Source organism: Bicyclus anynana, chromosome 23 (genome assembly GCF_947172395.1).
Source record: "Bicyclus anynana chromosome 23, ilBicAnyn1.1, whole genome shotgun sequence".
NCBI classification, from domain to species: Eukaryota; Metazoa; Arthropoda; class Insecta; order Lepidoptera; family Nymphalidae; genus Bicyclus; species Bicyclus anynana.
Window position 1 is genome coordinate 12333861 of NC_069105.1, and position 21822 is coordinate 12355682.

At 37.4% G+C, this 21822-nt stretch overlaps 1 protein-coding gene and 2 non-coding genes across 3 annotated transcripts in view; all 3 read right to left on the minus strand.

The window, feature by feature from the left end:
* Window positions 1-21822, minus strand: part of LOC112049154 (ubiquitin-like protein 3) — a 236975-nt gene that overhangs the window by 5933 nt on the left and 209220 nt on the right. The window contains exons 2-3 of the mRNA XM_052888586.1: window positions 18610-18718; window positions 1863-2030 (exon numbers count right to left, since the gene is read on the minus strand). Of these exons, the coding sequence (XP_052744546.1) occupies window positions 1863-2030; window positions 18610-18718 (277 nt within the window). The remainder of the gene's footprint in view (window positions 1-1862; window positions 2031-18609; window positions 18719-21822) is intronic.
* Window positions 3643-3715, minus strand: Trnat-ugu (transfer RNA threonine (anticodon UGU)). Its single transcript has one exon. It is a non-coding gene; the product is annotated as a tRNA-Thr (tRNA).
* Window positions 18799-18871, minus strand: Trnar-acg (transfer RNA arginine (anticodon ACG)). Its single transcript has one exon. It is a non-coding gene; the product is annotated as a tRNA-Arg (tRNA).

A 21822-nucleotide genomic window follows, 5' to 3' on the forward strand; every position in this document is an offset into this window, starting at 1 on the left:
ATTATTTTATATAATTAAAGATCTGATGGGCGGAAGCGTAGCCTTAATTCAATACGTTAGCCACACACGATCAAATTTACCATAGTGAGAAAAACATCGAAACGTTATCCATATTTCGATATTTTTTCGCTGCAAACTGGATGGCAAATTTGATCGTGTGTGTCTAACGTTACCTACCCTGTGCATTCCGATGCACTGTGAGATGTCATAGTAATGTTTGTCAATAGGTACTTATAATGACTCAAAATAATACTAATTTGCTATTAGGTTAAGGTTAGTCGTCACTTACTAACATATCGGAAGGACTAGGGTAGGTGTAGATAAAGGATATGCGGGTACAGGCAATTTCAAATCCATCGAACTTCTGTGAAATTGCTTGTAATTAGTACATAGACTGAAATACGACTGCAAGATGAAAACATTTTTAGACATTTTCTTTTTGCAGGAGGAAATACGTTTAATATATGAACTTGTATTAATAATTATACGAAAAACCTGAATGCTAGTTAATACATAGATCGTATATACTTTCCATAGTTTTGATTTTGATTAAGACTAATTAAAATTAATTAAGTGGTATTTTATTTTGCTAGACACCGCGGGTTTCTTTGCCGCAGATGGATGGCTGACAGTGTTTGTTCTGTTATAGACGACAGTTTTACGAGTAAAATTCGTTTCATGTAGGACAAGCGGACGCCCGCGACTTCGTCCGCGTGGAATATAGTTTTTCACTAATCCCTCGGGAACCATGGATTTTTCCGGAATTAAAAGTTTAATCTAGGCTATAATATATCTTTATACCAAATTTCAGCTAATTCGGTTCAGTAGTCGAGGCGTGAAAGAGTAACAAACATTCATATAATCAAAATCATCAGTTTTCGCAAATCTCGGGAAACCATGGATTTTTTCGGGATAAAAAGTAACTTATGTGTCAATCCAGCGTAAAATCCGTAAAATCTATTTCCATTCCAAATTTCAGCCAAATCGCTTCAGTAGTAGCGGCGTTAAAGAGTAACAAACATCCAAACATCCATACAAACTTTTTAATATACATTACGCGTTTGTAATATTAGTAGGAAGTATAATATAAGTATAATATAGAATATTAGTAGGATGGTGCAGGTGACAGTTCGTTTCACTCATGAAAGTTTGCCGCGATTCACTTTAAATAGTACGTACTATCATAGCTGGGCACCGTTAATCAAATAGTTAACTTCGTTAATCGGTAATCCGCTACAGTAAAAGTTAGCTTCGTTAAACGTTAAAGCGTTACATTCCGGAAGAATTAACGGAAGTTAACGTTAATCGTTAATCCGTTAATATGACTGGTTAATATTGTATTTTTATATCATTGTGTGAGATTGGAAATTTACCACTGGAAAAATAAAGGTGAGCACTGGGGAAAAGTGCCATAATTTGTTTTTAGTTGATTTTATCAATAATTTTAACATAAATATAGTAATTTGTTGATTTATTTGAAAAAAAAATCTTTCATAATTTCTTACTTGTCTAAACCTGTACATCACGTCGCGCGGTAAATAGTAGGCATTGGATTAACGGACTTCTGCATATTAACGGAAGTTAACGGGTCCGTTAACATTTTTAAAGTTAACTTAAAAGTTAATCCGTTAATCAAAATGTTAACTTCGTTAATTAACGATTAACGGATTAACGAGTTAATGCCCAGCTATGCGTACTATTAACGTCATACAGGCGACGGTACCACCGTACCCATGCTATCTGTAAGAGACTGGGTATGCTAACTGCTTGTTTTGTCAAACATCACTGCGATAGGGGTATCAGGTCAATAGCAGCAGAATCTCCCAGCCAGCTAAGGTATATAAAGTGTGGTGTTCACCCACCGTGGGAGTTGGGCTCGGGCAGGTGCTCGCGCGGCACGAGGTGCATGACGGTGGTGCGGCCCAGCGGCAGCCCCAGCGCGCCCAGCGTCACCGAGCTGTGCAGGAAGCGGCCCTGGTAGATGAGCCGCAGGATCTCCGCGCGGGACACGCACTCCGCCGCCCAGTCCGCTGCAATACACAAAAAACTATCGTTAATGCGGGCTACAGACCTGCAGTTTTAACTGTTCAGTTAAATAGTCCGTGTGTAGGCAAAACTGACGATGAACAGTTTTAACTTGCACAGTTTTATCTAAACTTTGCTACGGAGCGATATACAGACGATTTAAATGAACTGTTAAGTTAAATCGTACGCATGTTGTGTCCGTCAATGTTAATTGTACCTACAGTTATTTTTTTAATAATTTTGATTTTATAATTTTCGATTAGACTAAATTTTTCAATCTCGTCTGTAGCCCAGGTATAGGTAATAATTTTGATTGAAATTTCGATTCAATAAAACTGTACACTTAAAACTGAACGTCTATAGCCCGCATAATAGGTTCAATATACCCATGTATTGAACGTCAATAAGCTCCACGGTAAAGAAGCCAGACTCAACATCGAGAGGTCATATTGTGTTAATATCAATCCTCACGGGTTAAATAATCAATATACCTCATTAATTAAGCATGTAAGAATAGTAAATATTGAACACACAATCAGTTTTATCAGATGTCAAGCTGTTAGCGCTGCAGGTATGTGGGCTTATTGGATAGTGGGTGGCTAGCAATATTCTTGTCAGTAAACTCTTTTAATTAATGCTCACATCGTAGGTTTTCATTCAAAAGGTTTCGACTGTGGGAAGGTACTACGTAGTTACCATCTTGGCGAATTAGTGTGATATCGCGTAGAAACCAGACAGTTTAGTTCGTTCAAATATACTGAATGGTATTTATTATAATTATTTTGTCTTAGGCGAATAGTAAATAGTTTTTTCGTATTGTACGTACTTTTAAGTACAATTATAATTATTGAATTAATAAGTATGGCAATAAAGCTCTTATTAGGTACTAGCCGACGTCCGCGACTTCGCCCGCGTGAAACTCGATGTAAACTTTCAACTACCCCTATCCTACCCCTACCCTAACCCTAGCCTACCCCTACTCCTACCGTACTCCTACCTACCCCTACCCTACTTTTCTGGTTGATATTTTACACCTTGTGTCCGAAAAACCCAAATATCTTACAGAATCCTATTTTTTTCTAAAATAAAATTTAGCCTATGTTACTTGTGGATAATGTAGCTTTCGAATGGTGAAAGAATTTTTAATATCGGTCCAGTAGTTTTTGAGCCTATTCATTACAATCAAACAAACAAACATACAAACAAAGTTTTTCTCTTTATAATATTAGTACAGATTTATTAAATATAGTGTGTTCCTTCTATATCGATGTTACTATCTAATCTTAGCATCAGATGAAACGACAGTTCACGTGTCCTTGAATATAAAAGTAATAATGAATTTTAAAAACTAACTGAATTTGATTGCAGTAAACATACCTGCATAGAGAATTATATGTATGTATTGTACATACAAAGTATTTAGCTTGTTTATACAAATTAACAAAAAATCATAATAAAATTATACGAAATTATTCATAATCAAATTCAAATTATTGTAATAAAGTAATTTAAAAACAAAAAAATCTCATATACTCCATCCTTAAACATAATTAATTATAATGATTTTTATAAATAAAAAAAGAAAGAAAAAAAAACAAAAAGTGATCACACAGTTAATGCCCCCAGAGAGATTTGAACTCTCGACCCCTGGTTTACAAGACCAGTGCTCTAACCCCTGAGCTATGGAGGCGGATGGGTGTGTTGCCGTAAATGTTGACTTGTAGCGACGCGCGAGCTATTCACGCACACTAATGCATTGTTGTTTTATGCGCACTACACGCTCATAAAATAACTTCACTGGCGCACGATAGATGGCGCTGTACATAATATTTTACTCGGCGAAGTATTGAAATATTTTTTTCTTTATTGTTTTGAATTACAATATAATTTACATTTTGTAGTCAATACATATACAATTAAATAAAGTTGTAGTGCCTGTCTGTGTTTTCTCAAGTGCTTATTTACACGGTATAGTGTAAATAATAATACATTTGGTATTTAGACGACTATAACACAAACATTTTTTTTTTAATTCTTGTCCGTCTGATTGTTCGGGCGTCTTTGAAACGGCAGGACCGTTTTTAATGAAACATTCACTAGAAGATAGAGGAGTAGATTGTTTGCACGTGGTGGTTGTCCATCACGGAAATGCTGCCAATATTCCCTGTTGCCATTTCACGTGGGTATGATTTGTACGAGTTTTGTAAGTTGTTTTATTCTATTTCAATTACAAAAACTTTCATTTAACATTAGTATTATAAAGAGGTAAAAGACTTTGACCAATATTTAATTTAATATTTACTTATTTTTTTTAATTACTTGTTACACATATCGCATAAAAACATTCTTAACTAAAAGACATTAAGACACTAAACTATTCGCTTTTAACAATTTAATTGTTTCACTCAATAAGGGACCCTTATTGAGTGATGTTTGAGAAATGGGTCCTTAACCTTAATAAGTTCTTTTTTTACGATTTTCTTAATGAAAATGATTGTTTTACAAAATGTACAGATGCCTCCCGTTTGATTGTATTTAATACTGAATCTCAAGCTATTTACTGGTAGGTCGAGTTATAGGTGTATGGGTAGGGTAGGGTTGGGTGAGTAGGCACACGGTGCACGGGTGTAATTTACCCGACGGCGTCGGTTTATCAGCGGCTATCGGTAGATTTGTGGTGGCGGCGCTACTAATCGCGCGCGCCCATCTTGCCCAGGCCTACTCACATTTGTGTTTACCATTCCTACTGCCCTGTTACATTACATCTTGTATGTACGAAATCTTGTACAAGGAACGTACAAAGAATCTAAATATTCACGCCTTCTGACAAAACTTCACACAGCCTTGGCCAACGTCGGAAGGTTGCTGGTCCCTCGGTATTATCTATACTTATATAATAAAGCTGAAGAGTTTGTTTGTTTGTTTGATTGAACGCGCTAATCTCTGGAACTACTGGTCCGATTTGAAAAATTCTTTCAGTGTTAGATAGCCCATTTATCGAGGAAGGCTATAGGCTATATATTATCCCTGTATTTCTACGGGAACGGGGCCCACGCGGGTGAAACCACGCGGCGTCAGCTAGTAGAATATATTTCGAGTGTGCACAGGAGTTATAGGAGCTCGTACCACCGTCACCTTTTTACCATCGCACTGCAAGACACCGGGTAGGTTTCCATCCCTATGTCATTAACATCCCCAGTACTCGTATGGCTAGGTTATGGAACACTACCGAAGTCAGTGTTTCCCAATTCTTATAACCTGGGCATCTTTAAGAAGAGAAGCACCTTCTAGGCAACCTTAGGCCACATCTACATTTACCATCAGGTGAAATCGTGGTCAAGCGCGAGCTTATTCGATATATAAAAAAATATGCTGCACTCGGCGACTGCTGCTCGTGTAAATGAACCCTTACCCACTTTAGAGCAGTGTGGTGGGTCTAAGTTCCATATGCCCTCTCCTATTAGGAGGGGAGGGAGGCCTGGCCCTGAAATAGCATCGTTGCACGACGTTTCTACCAATAGCCAAGGTTAAACCATTTATGACAGGCGTCTACAGATCCGCATCGTACGTATCGGGCGTATCGCATCAATCGGAACGTACTATTTGTACGTCCTCTAATCCGACACGGATCGCATCGAACTGAATTATCTACCGTAAAATTAAAAAAATCCGTTTGATGCGAAGCGTCCGATACGTACGATGCGGCTATGTGGACGTCTACCGTAAAGGGTACTTAATACTTTGCAACAAAGAAAACCATTGAGTCATCCAAACCGCGGTGCATCGTATTGTGCCAATGACTTTTAAAACGTCTACATGCACATATCTCAGCAAAGATCAGGTTTCACAATACCTAACGTCAGGGTCATTGTCCTGCCGACAACTGAGTGCTCGGTATGAGTCGGTACATCACTTATTGCTCTATTTTGCGCACCCGTGGCCCGGCGTGGGCGTGTGTAACGAGCGGACGAGACGTACTGTTGTTTTTCGTACAACGTTGTGGTCGTCTTTGAGTTCGCCGTACAAATGTATTTATGTTTATTTAGTGATGTGATACGGTGAATATATATATTTCTTTTTTACTCTTTTCTATATTTATAAATTTAAATACTTAAATAACAGTATTTTTACTTGACTTCCGTCCAAATGACCAATATTAAGTCGAAATCCATCTATACTAATAATATATAGAGGTAAAGTGTGTGGTATTGTAGTTAAAATCGGTCCAGTGATCTACAGAGATTACCTTCTGGATCTACTGGACCGATTATAAAAATTCTTTTACCACTAGAAAGTCACGTTATTTGTGAGTGTCATAGGCGAAACCGCGAGGCGGCGACTGGTCGCCTATAATATAGCAACACTGTGCAGGCTTGAAAGTAACACATCTTAATAAACGATTCCTTACAATCGTCAACTTGAAGCACAGGTATTAACTGTCAAGCTTTATCTGCCTGGAACTGGCATTACTCATCAGATCGAAGCACTGCTGTGTTTCGGTACCGCGCCGAAAATTAGCATGACGTAAGTATTGTTATCTGGGGTTCAGTTATTTGGAATAATAACAAATAATGACTGTACTGACTCTTTAATCGCCGTGAAACACATAAATAATATGAAATAAATATATTTCTATGTCAACGTTGCGTCGGTGACAGCGAGGATGTGAGTTCAGAGAATAGTGTCGCGGGAAATAACCGTGAGAAGTGAGAGAATTGCTCTACCGAGAATCAAAATGCCTCGGGCAACTACAAAAAGAGTAAAGCACCGTCGGGGAAGTATCTAATTTGCGTTATTACTTTGCAAAAAAAATAAGGTAGAAGTCGCGATTTTTACGTGAGACAAAAAACCACGTAAAAAGCTGACCTCAAGAAACGAATGCGAAGATTTTGTTCACGTGAATATTTTTAGTAGTGCTGTATTCCGTCCGTCCGTAAGTCCAACTGCCGGACTAGACCGCTCTCCTAAGAAGGGATTCAGGATTTATATTTTTATGTTTGGAGTTTCTCGAATTGAATCAGAAATTAGGATATCCACAGAAGAACCAAAGTCACTTACATTGCTCAGCGTGTCGCAAAGCTGAAGTGACAATGGGCATGCCATAAAGTTCCAAGAGCTGATGTTGGGGTCCTAAGGTGCTGGAATGACAACCCCGTCCCAGAGAGCGCCATGTTGGTCGATCCCCCACTGGGTGGACCGAGGACATCTAGCGGTTAACAGGGAGCCGCTGGATGCTGGCGGCTCGAGACCGTTGTGTTTGGAAGTCCATGCAAGAGGCCTATGTCCAGCAGTGGACGTCCATCGGCTGATAATGATCCACAACGCTGATCCAATCTACATGGGCGTGTTTGTTATCAGATGCTAATGATAAATAATAATAATTAGAACAGTCCGAAGTTTTATTACAGACTTTTTTAGTTTGCCTTTAGTGGAGGATTTTTGATTTAGGAGATAATTTTTTCGATTTTTTATTTATAGCCTTTTAACCATTCAATCTATTAGGTAAAATAATACCTACTAGTCTGCATTGGATATTTTAGCCTCTAGATATTGGCAGATGGATACCGTTGAGTTTGCAATGCAAAGTCCCATGTCCAGCAGTGGACGTACATCGGCTGTTAATGATGACGTGCCAAAAAAACTGGGATAAGAAGACATGATGGCAATTCTCTAGATTGGTAATCTGTCTTTAATCTCAATTTTGGATTTAAATCAACAAAGGTATCGAAGTGCCGAAAGAAATGGCGCGAAAGGCGGCGAAGGTTCCCTGATTGAAAGGCCCATGTTTGCGTGAACAGACAAAGAAGAAATTAGCATACCTCGATACCGACCCGTTGTCACAATCAGCTTCAAACGATATTAGAAATCAAAGCAATCCACTGCAAACAAAAGATTGGGTCGACGCCTCCAGATTGGGGACACGATTGAAATGCTCTCTCTGATTAGAATAAAAATGATTTGTTCCTGTTTTATATTCGAAGATTTGCGTATTCTTGATTGGTTGATATGGGTACCTATAATAGATATAAGCTAGAAATATTGATAGTAAAAATGGATGATATATGAAGGTCTATTATAGGACTCAAAAGTGATTACAAATATAAGAAAACTAATGTCGAACAAAAGTTATGATTCACAACATTTCTCAGGACAACTTAATTAACAAATCAAACTGTAACCAAAATAAGACCCTAGAATGCCAGAGAATGACCTTGAGTGAAGTCACGTATTTGTGAACAATGTGTGTAGGGTTAAAGGATCCTTTGATAGTCGACTAACACTTCCCTTTTCCACTCAAGTCTCTGTAACGCGGCGATAACGGGTCAAAAACTATCTGAAAGGTATTTCTTTTTCAATATATTCGTATAGTAAAATATTACTAAGTATGCGATCTTATTTTTAATCGAAGTATCTACTTCATTTCTAACTTAAACATAAGCCCATTGGCTCAATACTCTATTCATCAGGTCAGGATCTGGTTGTAGGCATCGGCCGTGGCTAGTTACCATCCTAACGGCAAAGACGTACCGCCAAGAGATTTAGCGTTACGGTACGATGCTGCCAATCTTATTGCTTGGAAGATAAATTCACTATTTACTTTCCAAGCAATAGGATTGGCATTCCAAGATAACATGACGATATGGATTGATCCAGTGTTATTAAAATCGATATCTGAATGCCAGCTTTTTCAATGAACCGATACGGAGGACAATTTTATACAATAACACTCGTATCAAAGTAGTATCATCAGTTTAATTTGCAACCTATCTGAGAGGACCTACGAGTACACCGATTGCATAAATACTCATTTGCAATGACAAACGAGCACTGCGTCGCGTCGAGTATGAACCAATGGCCTGCGAGAGCCACACATCCCTCATTTTATGAAAACTTTAGTTTGTCAAGATGAGACGTGATAGCCCAATGGATATGACCTCTGCCTACGATTCGGAGGACGTAGGTTCGAATCCGGTCAGGCATGCACCTCCAACTTTTCAGTTGTGTAATATTATTATGAAGTTTAATATCAAAAGTCGGTGAAGGAAAAACGTCGTGAGGAAACCTGCATACCTGAGAATTTTCTTTATTCTCTACGTGTGTGAAGTCTGCCAATCCATATTGAGCTAGCGTGGTGGACAAAGGCCTAAGCCCTCTCATTCTGAGAGGAGATTCGTGCTCAACAGTGAGCCGAATATGGGTTGTCAATGATGGTGAAGAAGTTTGCTAGCCAGTGCCAGTGCTTCTATCATAAGTATGGTAACCAATTATAGAGTTTGGAATGTGGTAGTTTTGACAGGTAATTAAGGGTCCAGACACTTAGCCGTCAAAAAACCGTCACAAAGCGAATTCTGTTAAATAGTTTCTTCGGTATAATACGAGAAATCATGTCCCCAATTGCACTCCAACCTACATGGCAATATTTTTATTCAAAAGAACTTTAAGGGTCTCTAAACTAATTGTAACTAAGGGTAGAGTAGCAAAAGGTTAAAAAAATCAAATTCATGTCTTTCAAGTAGGTATGTGTTTACATGCACTTTTGAAACGTCAATTTTGACTATCTTTTTTTAATTTTTTTTTTTTTGAGGCCGAAGCCTCCCACCAGCCAGACCTGGACCAGTTAAGAAAACCTCAATCGGCCCAGCCGGGGATCGAAACCAGGACCTCCGTCTTGTAAATCTACCACGCATCTGACTACCGCCTTCATAAAATGAATCATGTCTGGCTATTGCAGGCTCGCGTTCTAGTGGCTCTCACAGTTTAAATTGTTTTTCCCATGTTGTCCGCAACACAACTGTTCGCCATTCCGTTGCGACTCATATGTTATTGTTATTTTATGGAAAATGTTGCCGGTTTTCGTTGCACTCATCGCCCAAATATATCACAGTATTTATGCTACACATTGCATAAGTGTTACCAATATCGACGAGATATCGTTGAGGCTATGACGTAATTATTATTTACTATTATCTATATATATATATATATAAAAGAAAGTCGGCTTTGTTACAACACTCGAGATCTGCTGGACCGATTTTCATGATTTTTGATTCGCTGGATTTGTCTCTGCATCGAATAGCAAAATACATCTTAAAACAATGAAAAATGATTTCAGGGGTAGAGTAGGTGTAAGGTATGGGTAGGGTAGGTTCCTTCCTTCCTTCGCTTCCCCACTAGGTGGACTGACGACATCAAGCGGGTTGCAGGGAGCCGCTGGATACTCGCGGCTCTAGACCGTTTTGTTTGGAAGTCCATGCAAGAGGCCTATGTCTAGCTGTGGACGTCCTTCGGCTGCTAATGAAATGATGACTATATACCAACGATATTAAGCAATAATTTGACTGCATAACGATGGAAATCGTTGATTACAAATTTCTCAATTATTATGCTTTCCTCTGTACCTCGTGTACCCAGTGGTGGTGGTTCGATCCCCGCCCCGTTGGTTTAATGTCGTAAATAATACATTCTTTCCTGATTAAGTTGGTGGTGAATGTTCCCATTCATTATAATATTGGTCATATTAAAAAACATTACACATTACAATCTCAATTTCGTGTATGACAACTAGCATACGTTAAAAATAGTGAACTAGCCTATTAGTATTATGTGACTTTTCCTTCATTAAAACTCAAATTTTCTTTTTGGTCGGAGAACTCTCCGTTCTCTTTCTTTGTGTTTATATCTCGCTCACGCTCGATATGATTTGTGATTGCCAACTTTGCGGGTACATTTACAAACGTTCGTGCGAAACTTTAATAAGCGGCAAACTTCGGTACGCGACCCTTAAAACTTAAACTTATCCTGCTGTAGAATTTTGTTAATTATTTTTACAATATAATGGCGGATTTTTTTATTCAAGTGCAAGTTAGCCCTTGACTGCGATCTCACCTGATGTTAAGTGACGTTTCAGTTTTATAAATAATAATCATTCAATTAATAGTCTGATCATCAAAAACTGTCACTAAATTTATGTTATAATTACAATAAATAAACAAAGAGTTTTAAATTTCAGTTTAAAAGTTTCATTTGCAATATCAAATTTTCAATTACTACCTTAGGAAGAGGCCACACTGTGCGGTGCGGCGCCGCTGCGGCACCGTGTGGCATATCTATACTAATATATAAAGCTGAAGAGTTTGTTTGTTTGTTTGAATCTCAGAAACTACTTGTCCGATTTGAAAAATTATTTCAGTGTTAGATAACCCACTTAAAGGCTATAGGCTATATATTATCCCCGTTTTCCTACGGGAACGGGAAACACGCGGGTAAAACCGCGCGGCGTCAGCTAGTCATTGATATTTGTATGCGAGACGACGCACTAGATTACAATATCGCGAGTGAGATTGTAAACTTACGTATTTTACAATTTCACGGTGACATTATTCATATAAAACTTCATCAAAATCGGTCAAGCCATTTCGGAGTTGACACTGTGACATTTACAAACGCAATAAACCCACGCTATCGTAAATAAAATGCAAAACCGGCAGACGTATTCCGAGAGAGGTCCCGGAAATATTTTTTTCACCCGACGTCTTGCGCGAAATGAATCTCAAGTGGTCCCCAACGAGTATCCGCCCACCCGCATTCGGTCTCGGGTCTATCGTACCCGACAGTGCGCTGAAGAGATGCGGATACCACTTACCACGCAGGTTGCACTCAAGTGCCACTTTGACGGCGTGTTTTATGCAGACAGTGACGTTATGTCGGGTCACATCACCAACATAAACACTTGAATTTTTTTTTCAGGAGTGCAGACACTTTTGTGGTGCAAATAATTCAATTTTTTCAAAAAATATTTGCCATATCTTTTTAAATGTTGAGCAATACTCACGTTCCCCTTCAATTAATCAAAAAATACGGTGTTAGGAGGCGTACGACAATAGTCCACTTCGCCTATTCACTGTTTTGGTCTTTAATATCAATCAATTTTATGTTAATACATAAAATTGAGAAAATATGTCATCTACCTACTGTATTATATCCACCAGTAGGCTCCGTATGCCATTTCGTTACATAGAATCTCAATTTTGTATAGGTCAACTAGCATACGTCAAAGATAGTGAATTAGCCTACTGGGCCAAATTAAATATTCTTAATTGGTCCAGGTCTGGCTGGTGAGAGATTTCAGCTGTGGCTGTGTGTGTGTGTTTACCACGCCACCGTCAAAGACGTACCAACGATTTAGCGTTCCAGTACGATGCCGTGTAGAAACCCTACTGGTGGATATCATTCAGTAGGTAGATGACAATTTTCTCAATTAAATTGATGTTTATTTAAATAAGTTGTTAAACCAAAATAGTTCAGGAGAATGATTCAAAGATCATGATAGTACATTAACGCAAAACGCCTTTCAGTTGGTAAAACCGCAACTAATATCATCCTAACAAGACATCAAATGTCTTATTAGTGAAGTTAAAACCACTTCGATCGAGCCATTCAAACAGTGGGTACAATTCTCAAGTCCCATACGAAAGAAGTAGGGATCGCATCCGGCCTCGGCCTTTTAACTCGTTCACCGTACCGAGATAATTCCCCTCCCACTGAAGTAGGCGAAGTGGATATACATTCACGTGTTCAAACATTTTTGGGCCATTTAGAAATTTATTATCTTATAAAGCATTCAGTGAATTTGCGGAACGCCACCGAAAGATAATAATTTCTCTTGAAAATTTAATGACTCAAATTCCTGCTTTTTGGGACGGTCCCATAATAATTCTTAATGAATTTTCAACTTTTGTTTGCCGCTCTATCATAATATTAAACGGTTTAAGTTTATATTGTTTTGACACCATTGGGGCAGAATTGATTCGTGCTTCATTCATAATTATTATTAGCCTATTGTAACGGCCCAGCTGATCTATAACAAATTTGGTTTACAAAAAAAACAATCTATTAATTAAATCAATTATTAATGACCGCGTTTTTGGTATTTCGTAAAAGCCCATAATAATGATTAAATTGATCACAATGGGAACTGGTCAACTCGGCTGTCAAAACAATGTCAAGTTAATGGGCTTAAGGCTTTTAAAAATTACCATAAAAATATTACAGTGAGTTAACATTGAGAGATAGACTATCCTATCGTGGTATTTTTTTTACAACTTTTAGCCCTCATTCGCACGAGAGCTATTTTAACGGACGCTAAAAAAGCGTTCAAATAACAAATGCATTCCCAAGTATATGTTCACAATAAAACATGACGCTTAACATCAATTTTGGGCGTTGGAATTGGAATTGGAACCTTCATTTAACTCTATACTATATTTGAACGCTTTTTAACGTCCGTTAAAAAAACTCTCGTGCGAATGAGAGCTTAAAGAAGAGACAGAGAATTCTGTCATACATAAATTTTGCGAATTTTGGGCGTTGGTAAAAGAACTTCATTTAACTCTAAGTATACTTTATTTGGACTCTTTTTTAACGTCTGTTAAAAAAACTCTCGTGCGAATGAGGGCTTAAAGGAGAGTAATCCTGTCATACATAATTTTTGCGTAACTGTAACCTCCTACATAGGCCAATCATTGGACATTGGCAGTACCTACCTCCATTTATTTAATAGTTAAAATGATAATTATTACGCAACAGTGTTGCTTTCGTAACAAAAGCGCCGGCAAAGTGTGTCAGTGGTTTTCAGCCCGACCTAGAGCCGCCGGCAGCGCCGCTCGCAAGTCGCAAGGAGACCCATTGTCTCCTTTCTTCTGAAAGTCAAGTGTTTACGTGCAGCTTACTGAATGCGCACTCAGAAATGCTATGTATCAACGTGTATACAAAGTACGAGTAACTCTTCTTCGTATTCACACTATAATAAATTCGTTTGAATTATGTTCTCTTTTTTAATTTTTCTTTCCTGTGTTTGAGTTTTTTAAGTCTGGTTGATTCACAAATTCCTGAATTTTGAAGAGAGTTAATGAATGTGAATATAAAAGCGTCGGCAAAGTGTGTCAGTGGTTTTAACCCGACCTAGAGCCGTCGGCAGTTCGCAAGTAGCAAGGAGACTCGTTGTCCATTGTCTCGTTTCTTCTGAAAGTCAAGTGTTTACGTGCAGCTTACTGAATGCGCACTCAGAAATGCTATGTATCAACGTGTAAACAAAGTACAAGTAACATTTGTATTTATACTATAGCAAATTTGTTTGCAAAATTACGTTATTTATTTAATTTTTCTTTGCAATGTTCTGAATTAGAACTTTGAAGGCGAGTTGGTACAGTGATTCTTCTCGAAATACCTGGATTTTGAGAAGAGTTACTGAATAAAAAAACGTTGGCAATGTGTGCCAGTATTTTCAGCATGACCTAGAGCCGCCGCAAGGCGAATCATTGTCTCGTTTCTTCCGAAAGTCAAGTGTTTAGATATACGCGGTTATGGAGAAAAATATATATGAATCCTTTTTAGAGTACAAATGAAATCTTGATGTAGGTCTTCTACCTCAAAATATTAATCTACTGTAAAAAAGATCAATGATGCCGAGCGAATAGCTTGATCGCCTAAAATTAGATAGGTTACATTAACTGGAGAAAACTCTTCTAAACAACGTAAAGTTAACTGTGCGATGTATGTTTGTGTACAAATATATACAAAATTGGTAGGCGTGAGAGTTTCAAGCGACGTGAAAAATTATTTGCAAAGAGAAATATGGCCCCTTTAATAACAGGCGCGGGTATAAATTATTTCGTGAGCCATTAGCGCGTCGAGATTCATTCTTTTAAGCGGAATATTAAATCGCACCATTGGATACCCCATTACCGTTCCCCGTCCGTTGATATAAAGTTTCCAAAGACACACACTTCGTCACTATAAACGCGAAAATTCGTGTGGATGTAAGAATGTTTGTTACGCTAAAAACTGAACGATATTTGTATATTCGGCACAGAGATAGAATATAATCTGGTATAGCACAAGCTACTTTTTGAAGTGATAACTTTTTATGGGAGGGTAAACCGCTTCGTAACGTAACGCGTTACGGCGCCACTCTATCTGGCATCTTTCTCTTACGCATACGGCAGCAGGTTTAAGTTGTCACTTCTGTCGAGCGCCCCAAGACGCACACGTCTCATCCATTTACAATCACTTTTTTTATCTGAACTGAAGCCTGAAGCCCTCAATTCGATCTTCAATCTTTTAAGAGATGTAACTTAGTAACTTATATTATGTGTAAAGGACAAATCACACAATGACAATAGTGAATTGTTCAAAATCAGTTTATCTGGGCGTCCGAACTGCTCTCGAAGTTCTCTTATATAAATGTGCATTGGCCTTGATCATTGTCATTTATTTTGTTGTGGTCGTTGATAATATTATTACCCTAAAAGCCTGCAAACCCGATTTGGAGCGCCGTGGTGGGTCAAAGCTGCATATACCCTCTCCTATAAGAAGAGGCCTAGCTATGTACTCGTATTGTGCCGTTAAAACAGGGTGACAAAAGGTAATGGGATGTCTGTATATCTTAGGGTTGTTAGATATCAATGGTTTATAGCGCAAAAACGCCATCGTGCCATAGTTTAAGTGCGTCGTATCAATGACAGTGTCACGGCACGCCATGCTCCGCCGAGCACGTTGCCTACAGTAAAAACTCGTACCATCTATCTGTTCACGTCTTAACTCTAATGTGAGTTTTGGTGCTTTTTGTTTAGAGATAAGAAAAGATTTTTTTGGGATTTTGCTCTATTTTGAAATGAATGGTGAAAAAAGATAAGGTTAGTGTTTTCTTTTAGATTTTACTCACTGTACCAGAGTGTGTAAAAAACACGAGATATAAGGATTGCTGGAGTGCAAAAAAAAACATACAAAAAATATTGCACAGTTTTAGTTTTCGAAAAGTTGTTCAATTCACTCGGCCATTTTGAGCAAGTAGCTACATCAAAAGTTGGCAACATTTTCGATTAGCTCCGAGTAGGTCCCAGTACTGCTTAATTGAGCAATATCAATCAAGCTTCGCAACAAGCAATATTGTTGTTGAGCGGAAATATGAAATTCTCGTACGCAAACCAACAATAATACAGTTGGTATCGTGCAAAGCACAAACAAGTGAGGGTTCAGGGTTTATTAGCAACCAAAAGCTCAAACATATTTACATACATAATTTAAACACCTTCAAACCAAGAGTGACTAGGCATCTTCTAGGTAAGCGCTCTGCAACTTAGATTGCTTGCATTAAGTCTTGTTGTCATTGTTGTCAAGCGCAAACCTATATTGCATAAAAGAAAGGAAAAAAAAAATATTTTGACTTTATTCTGTAATCATTATTATTCCTCTATCAATAGTATCGTGTTAGATAGAGAGACTCACTGAATACGTGTTAAAAACATCATTATAGATAAGCGCTACTGTATGCTTGTCAAACTTCGTCATAATTAGTAGAGCCACCGTCAGAATAGTTGCGGCACTGGTCGGGGAGCTAAGTAAAGCGCAAACTCCTTTGTTTTGTATTACAACTGGAATTAGCAGACTAATGGTCAAGACTAATTTAGTGGCAACAACGGAATCTTGAACAACAGTATTGTCTAAGCCAATTTAGAGTTTAGCAACATCCGTCGGTCTACTAAATTTAATTAGCGAAGATTCTAGATTAACAAACTACTAAAGGGTAAGCCACATCAATGCGTATGCGGTTGTGGTCAAGTTTGGATCTTGACTTCAAACAATTCTCTTTATCTTTAGCACGAGTTGTAGGCACGCATGTTGCTTTACGATGAAAAGGTTCTTGATTACATTCCTAAAAAGCTAAAAACGGGTATTTATTTATTCAATATAGTTACTTTTCCATTATATAAAAAATACATGTCATAAATTAAATGTTTTCATAAATATAATAGTTATTTCAACGGTACCCTGTGAGGTAAAGGCGAATTTATTATTTTTCCGTCTATACATATTTGCTATAAATGTCAAAAACTCAGTATTGACAGAGGCAGGCAGATAGACAGACAGTCAACAAAGTGCTCCTATGACTGCTCCGTTTTTTCTTTTTAAGATGCGGAATCCAACAAATTCAACCCTCAGACCAATTACCATAGGACCTGCCTCGCTAGACGTTACCCCTCTGTCAAAACTATGTGATCATTTATTTAATGTGTATAAACAGACTATCTATACAATCGATGTTTCATTGTGTTAAAATTACACGTGTGTGTATACTATTTTAATTTATATATGTGTGTAGTGTAAGGACACAGGATATATTTATTGCTGTTATTTATATTTTCGATGTGTGAGTTTACCTCGTGCCCCTCAAAAACGACAAACAATTTTGTAGGTGAATCTGAATGCGATACAATGACTATTAAGTTTTAAAACATTAGCAAGATTTATTTCTTTCATAAAATCAAAACCATCAAAGTTGACATTTAATTTTAATTCAGGTACAGAGAGATACAAATATTTTTTTATCACTTAATAAAGATCAAACTTAGGTAGGTACCTACTCATGTCAAACAGGCTCGATGGCCTTTATATATTTATCAAAAGATACTGCGTTAGCGAATGACCCAGCGGATTTGAAAAAAATACTATAAAACCGATGCAAAACGTATAACATTTTCATTATAATATTGAACTGGTTTGCACCAAGTATGTACATTGGAAACTTGGTAAGTAGGCGAAACAGCTTTCGAACTACGTTGTACTCGTATTCACAAAGATACAGTTCAAATTGTTAATACGGATAAAAACCAAGAAGTAACCTACCTAACCCTGCTAGTAATTTGATTTACGGGGCCCTTAGTCATGAGCTGGTTCTTGCAACGCGGCGCGATTCAAACTGCGAAGTCCAGGTCTTGACTATGGGCCCCGTATGGGTTCTAAACTAGTCGGGCATACGTTGTTTCACGTGAGTTTTTGCCGTGTTTCATAATAAAGTAATGTGAATAACACTAACAATGGTTTAAATTCTTAAAAGAGAAATTGTAATTTTAATTTTTCATACTATCTATTGGGGATGATGACTAGGTTTGAATACATTGATTTTTATGATACATTCGGGTAAATAAGGTCAATGTTAACTAATTTATACATAAAAAGCAAAGATTTTAGCTTCCTTACATTAAATGTGTAATTTTTAAAATATAAACTATAAACATAAACGCACAAATAACAAAGATATTAGTAATTTTGTTTGAACGCCAATACAAATCTAACGATCATTATGTACCTACGACGTCATTAATTCCTACCATTTTGTATGGGGCGTTTTTCAGGGATCCGCGGCACCGTCGCAAATCTGACCCTTTATATCCCTGCAGCTCCGAAAGTAATGATTGCAATACGCTGTTACTTTTTGCTAATAAAATTGCTTTACTATTAGCATAGACTTAATTTATACGAGTATCTATACAATTTAAATAAAAATTTTAATAAAAAAAATACAACCGACTTCAAAACCTAAAAACGTACCCACTAAACTAAAAAGCGAAAAATAACACCATAATATGTTCTACCTGCTGATCAGTATGAAGGCGGTGCTAAGCCGGTGATGTATTAATTCAAGCCATGTGAGAATATCTTATAGATTTAGATTTTGCAGACAGTGTTGTTTCATGTGGTCCTGTCAGAAATGGCTTAAATTAAGACTTATTTTTTTTTTATTACCTTCTGGCCAATTGTCGTAAACGTGAACTGCTATGTCGCCGGCCGAGTCTACCGGACTGAACACGAACTCCTTCGTTTTTCCAGACACCAGTATTAGCCGCAGGTTTATCTGAAACAATTAATATTTTATAAAAAAAAAATATTAAAATACTACAAAAAAAAGTAAAAAATAAAAAAAAAAGATTCACGCGACCCTGCCAGGATTCGAACCTGGAATCTTCTGATCCGTAGTCAGACGCGTTATCCGTTGCGCCACAGGGCCGATGTGTAATCCGGCCAAATAGGTCGCCTTAATCATACAGATATACAAAGTTTATATCACACTAATATTATAAAGGTGAAAGTTTGTGTGTAAGTGTGTAAGTGTTTAAGTGTGTAAGTGCGTAAGTGTGTAAGTATGTTTGTTCCTCTTTTACGCTGCGGCTACTGAAGCGATTTGGCTGAAATTTGGAATCGAAATAGATTTTACTTTGGATTAACACATAGGTTATTTTTCATCCCGGAAAAATCCATGGCGGGATTTGTGAAAAACTGAATTCTACGCGGACGAAGTCGCGGGCGTCCGCTAGTAATATATAGACAGGGACAGTCTTTATTACTTTTTTTTCTAGTTTTTATTTAATTTGCTTAATTAGCTTAGCATAATCCATAATAGAAGTCATATCTTTTAAATATGACCAATATTTCCATTCCCCTCCAACTAGTCGAGAAAAACTGTATTAGGAGTGGGTACGACAATAGTCCAACGGGGCGGGGATCGAACCACCACCCCTCCGTGATGAGTCCAGCCGCTTAACCGTTGAGCTATCGAGAGTCTCAATAAAATAATTGTCATTGACAGATCTTGTGTGAAGAGCTAAATAATTGACGTCACAAAATGCATTTCACGCTCTCCACTAAATAACTTCAATGTCATGTTTTATCTACAGGATGTTTATGTTAATTGTTTTATTTATATTTACGCATTTATTATCTTTTAATATTAATTATGTGAGATTAAACAGGCACTACTTATTAAGTAATAATTTTTAAATCGATTTAATTTTTTTTTTAAATATTGAAATCTGAGTTATTAAACCTCGTTGGTTCAGTTGTTAGTCTATGTTTTCGGATTTCCAGGTCCTGGGTTCAAATACTGGGTCAGGTTCAAATACTAACTTTTTCTATCTTCCAAAAATATTACAGGGGATTTTGGTTGTGCTAAACCCACATGCTTCGGAGAGCACGTTAAGTTATCGATCTTGATCATTATCTTGATCATTATTAACGTTTGATAGGGATCTATCATGATTGAAACATAATCAGTATCCACCCACCAACCTGCATTAGATCAGCGTGGTCAATCTAAGCTCCATATTTCGTATGAGGCCTTAATGGCTCATAATGATGTACCTCATGAAAAAAGGAAAAAATAACCAAAACCATTTCACTATTTTATTTCCCCATTCGCAAAATGACTGGGCGTCATACAATTTCATACAGTCTTCTTTGTGATAAGAAAGAAAATCTCAAAATTTCATAACCCACAACTAAAGTCTCGTACCAAGAATCATGACCCAAATCCACCGACTAAAAACTTAATTTCGTTCTTTGTTACTTCGTTATCAACCCATATTCGGCTCACTGTCGAGCTCGCTCCTCTCAGAATGAGAGGGGTTAGGCCAATAGTCCACCACGCTGGCCCAATTAGCAGACTTCACACACGCAGAGAATCAAGAAAATTTTCAGGTATGCAGGTTTCCTCACGATTTTTTTCCTTCACCTTTTGAGACACGTGATATTTAATTTCTTAAAATGCATACAACTGAAAAGTTGGAAGGTACATGCCACGGACCGGATTCGAACCCACACCTTTCGGAATCGGAGCCAGAAATCATATCAACTGGGCTATCATGGCAGGCCATTAAGAAGATGGGAAGATGATTTGAAGATGACAGCAGGAACACTTTAGAAAAGGAAAGTTCATGATCGCAAGGCATGGAAGATCTTGGAGGAGGCCTATGCCGAAAGGCAAGACGATTTACCGGTGTCGTAATTTTTTTTTTTTATATTGTATAGTTTTTTATATTAAGGTAAATTGTTAATAAAGGCTGCTATTATTATTATTATTATTATTATTATCATGGCTCCAAATTTAATTTAATATACGGTATAGTAGTAGAAATCGCGAGACGGTCACCTGGGTCGCCCACGACGTCCGCCTGCCGACAGAATGATGTATGCATAGTCCACTGATATTTAGTGCACTCGCATTTCCTGTTTACCGCTGTACATTTCCATTTGCTATCCTACTAATATTATACTATATCACTATGCTAGTCGATCAGCATTGCTATTCAGTATTATCTTCACCTTCATCTCTCCCTGTCTAACACGATACTATAGACAGAGAGCGATAGATACAAATTAGCATGTGCAATTGGAATGTTTGCTTTGAGCATGCTTATTTAGGAGCATACTTAAAAATAGCATGCTTATATCTAGCAAATGTAAACTGATGATAAGACTATATAACGCAAAAGTTTGTATGGATGTTTGGATGTTTAGATGTTTGTTACTCTATAACGCCGCTACTACTGAAGCGATTTGGCTGAAATTTGGAATGGAAATAGATTTTACTCTGTTTTAACATATAGGCTACTTTTTATCTTGAAAAAATCCATGGTTTCCCGAGATTTGCGAAAACTGATGATTTTGATGATATGAATGTTTGTTACTCTTTCACGCCTCAACTACTGAACCGAATTAGCTGAAATTTGGTATTAAGATATATCATAGCCTAGATTAACACATAGACTACTTTTTATCCTGGAAAAATCCATGGTTCCCGAAGGATTTGTGAGAAACTAAATTCCACGCGGACGAAGTCGCGGGCGTCCGCTAGTTATACTATTATTTAATAGAAACGTTCAAACAGAATTTACATTTAGCTCAGAAATGTAGTTTAAGTACTAACATTTGACATAATATTCATTATTTATAACTAGAAATTGGATTATCCACAATGATTGATATGTTACTTTTTTGAGCTTGCATTGTATTATAGTTATTGTACAATGCATAAATCATTAGTGGGTAGGTACCGTTTTTTCGGAGATGGCACCCGGTCATAATTTTTTTTTTTATTTTTGATTTTAGCTTTATACCAGCCAGTTTACAGTTTAGTGGACGTCCTCTAAGAATGGATTTTGCGAGAGAGCCGGACTGAGGAGT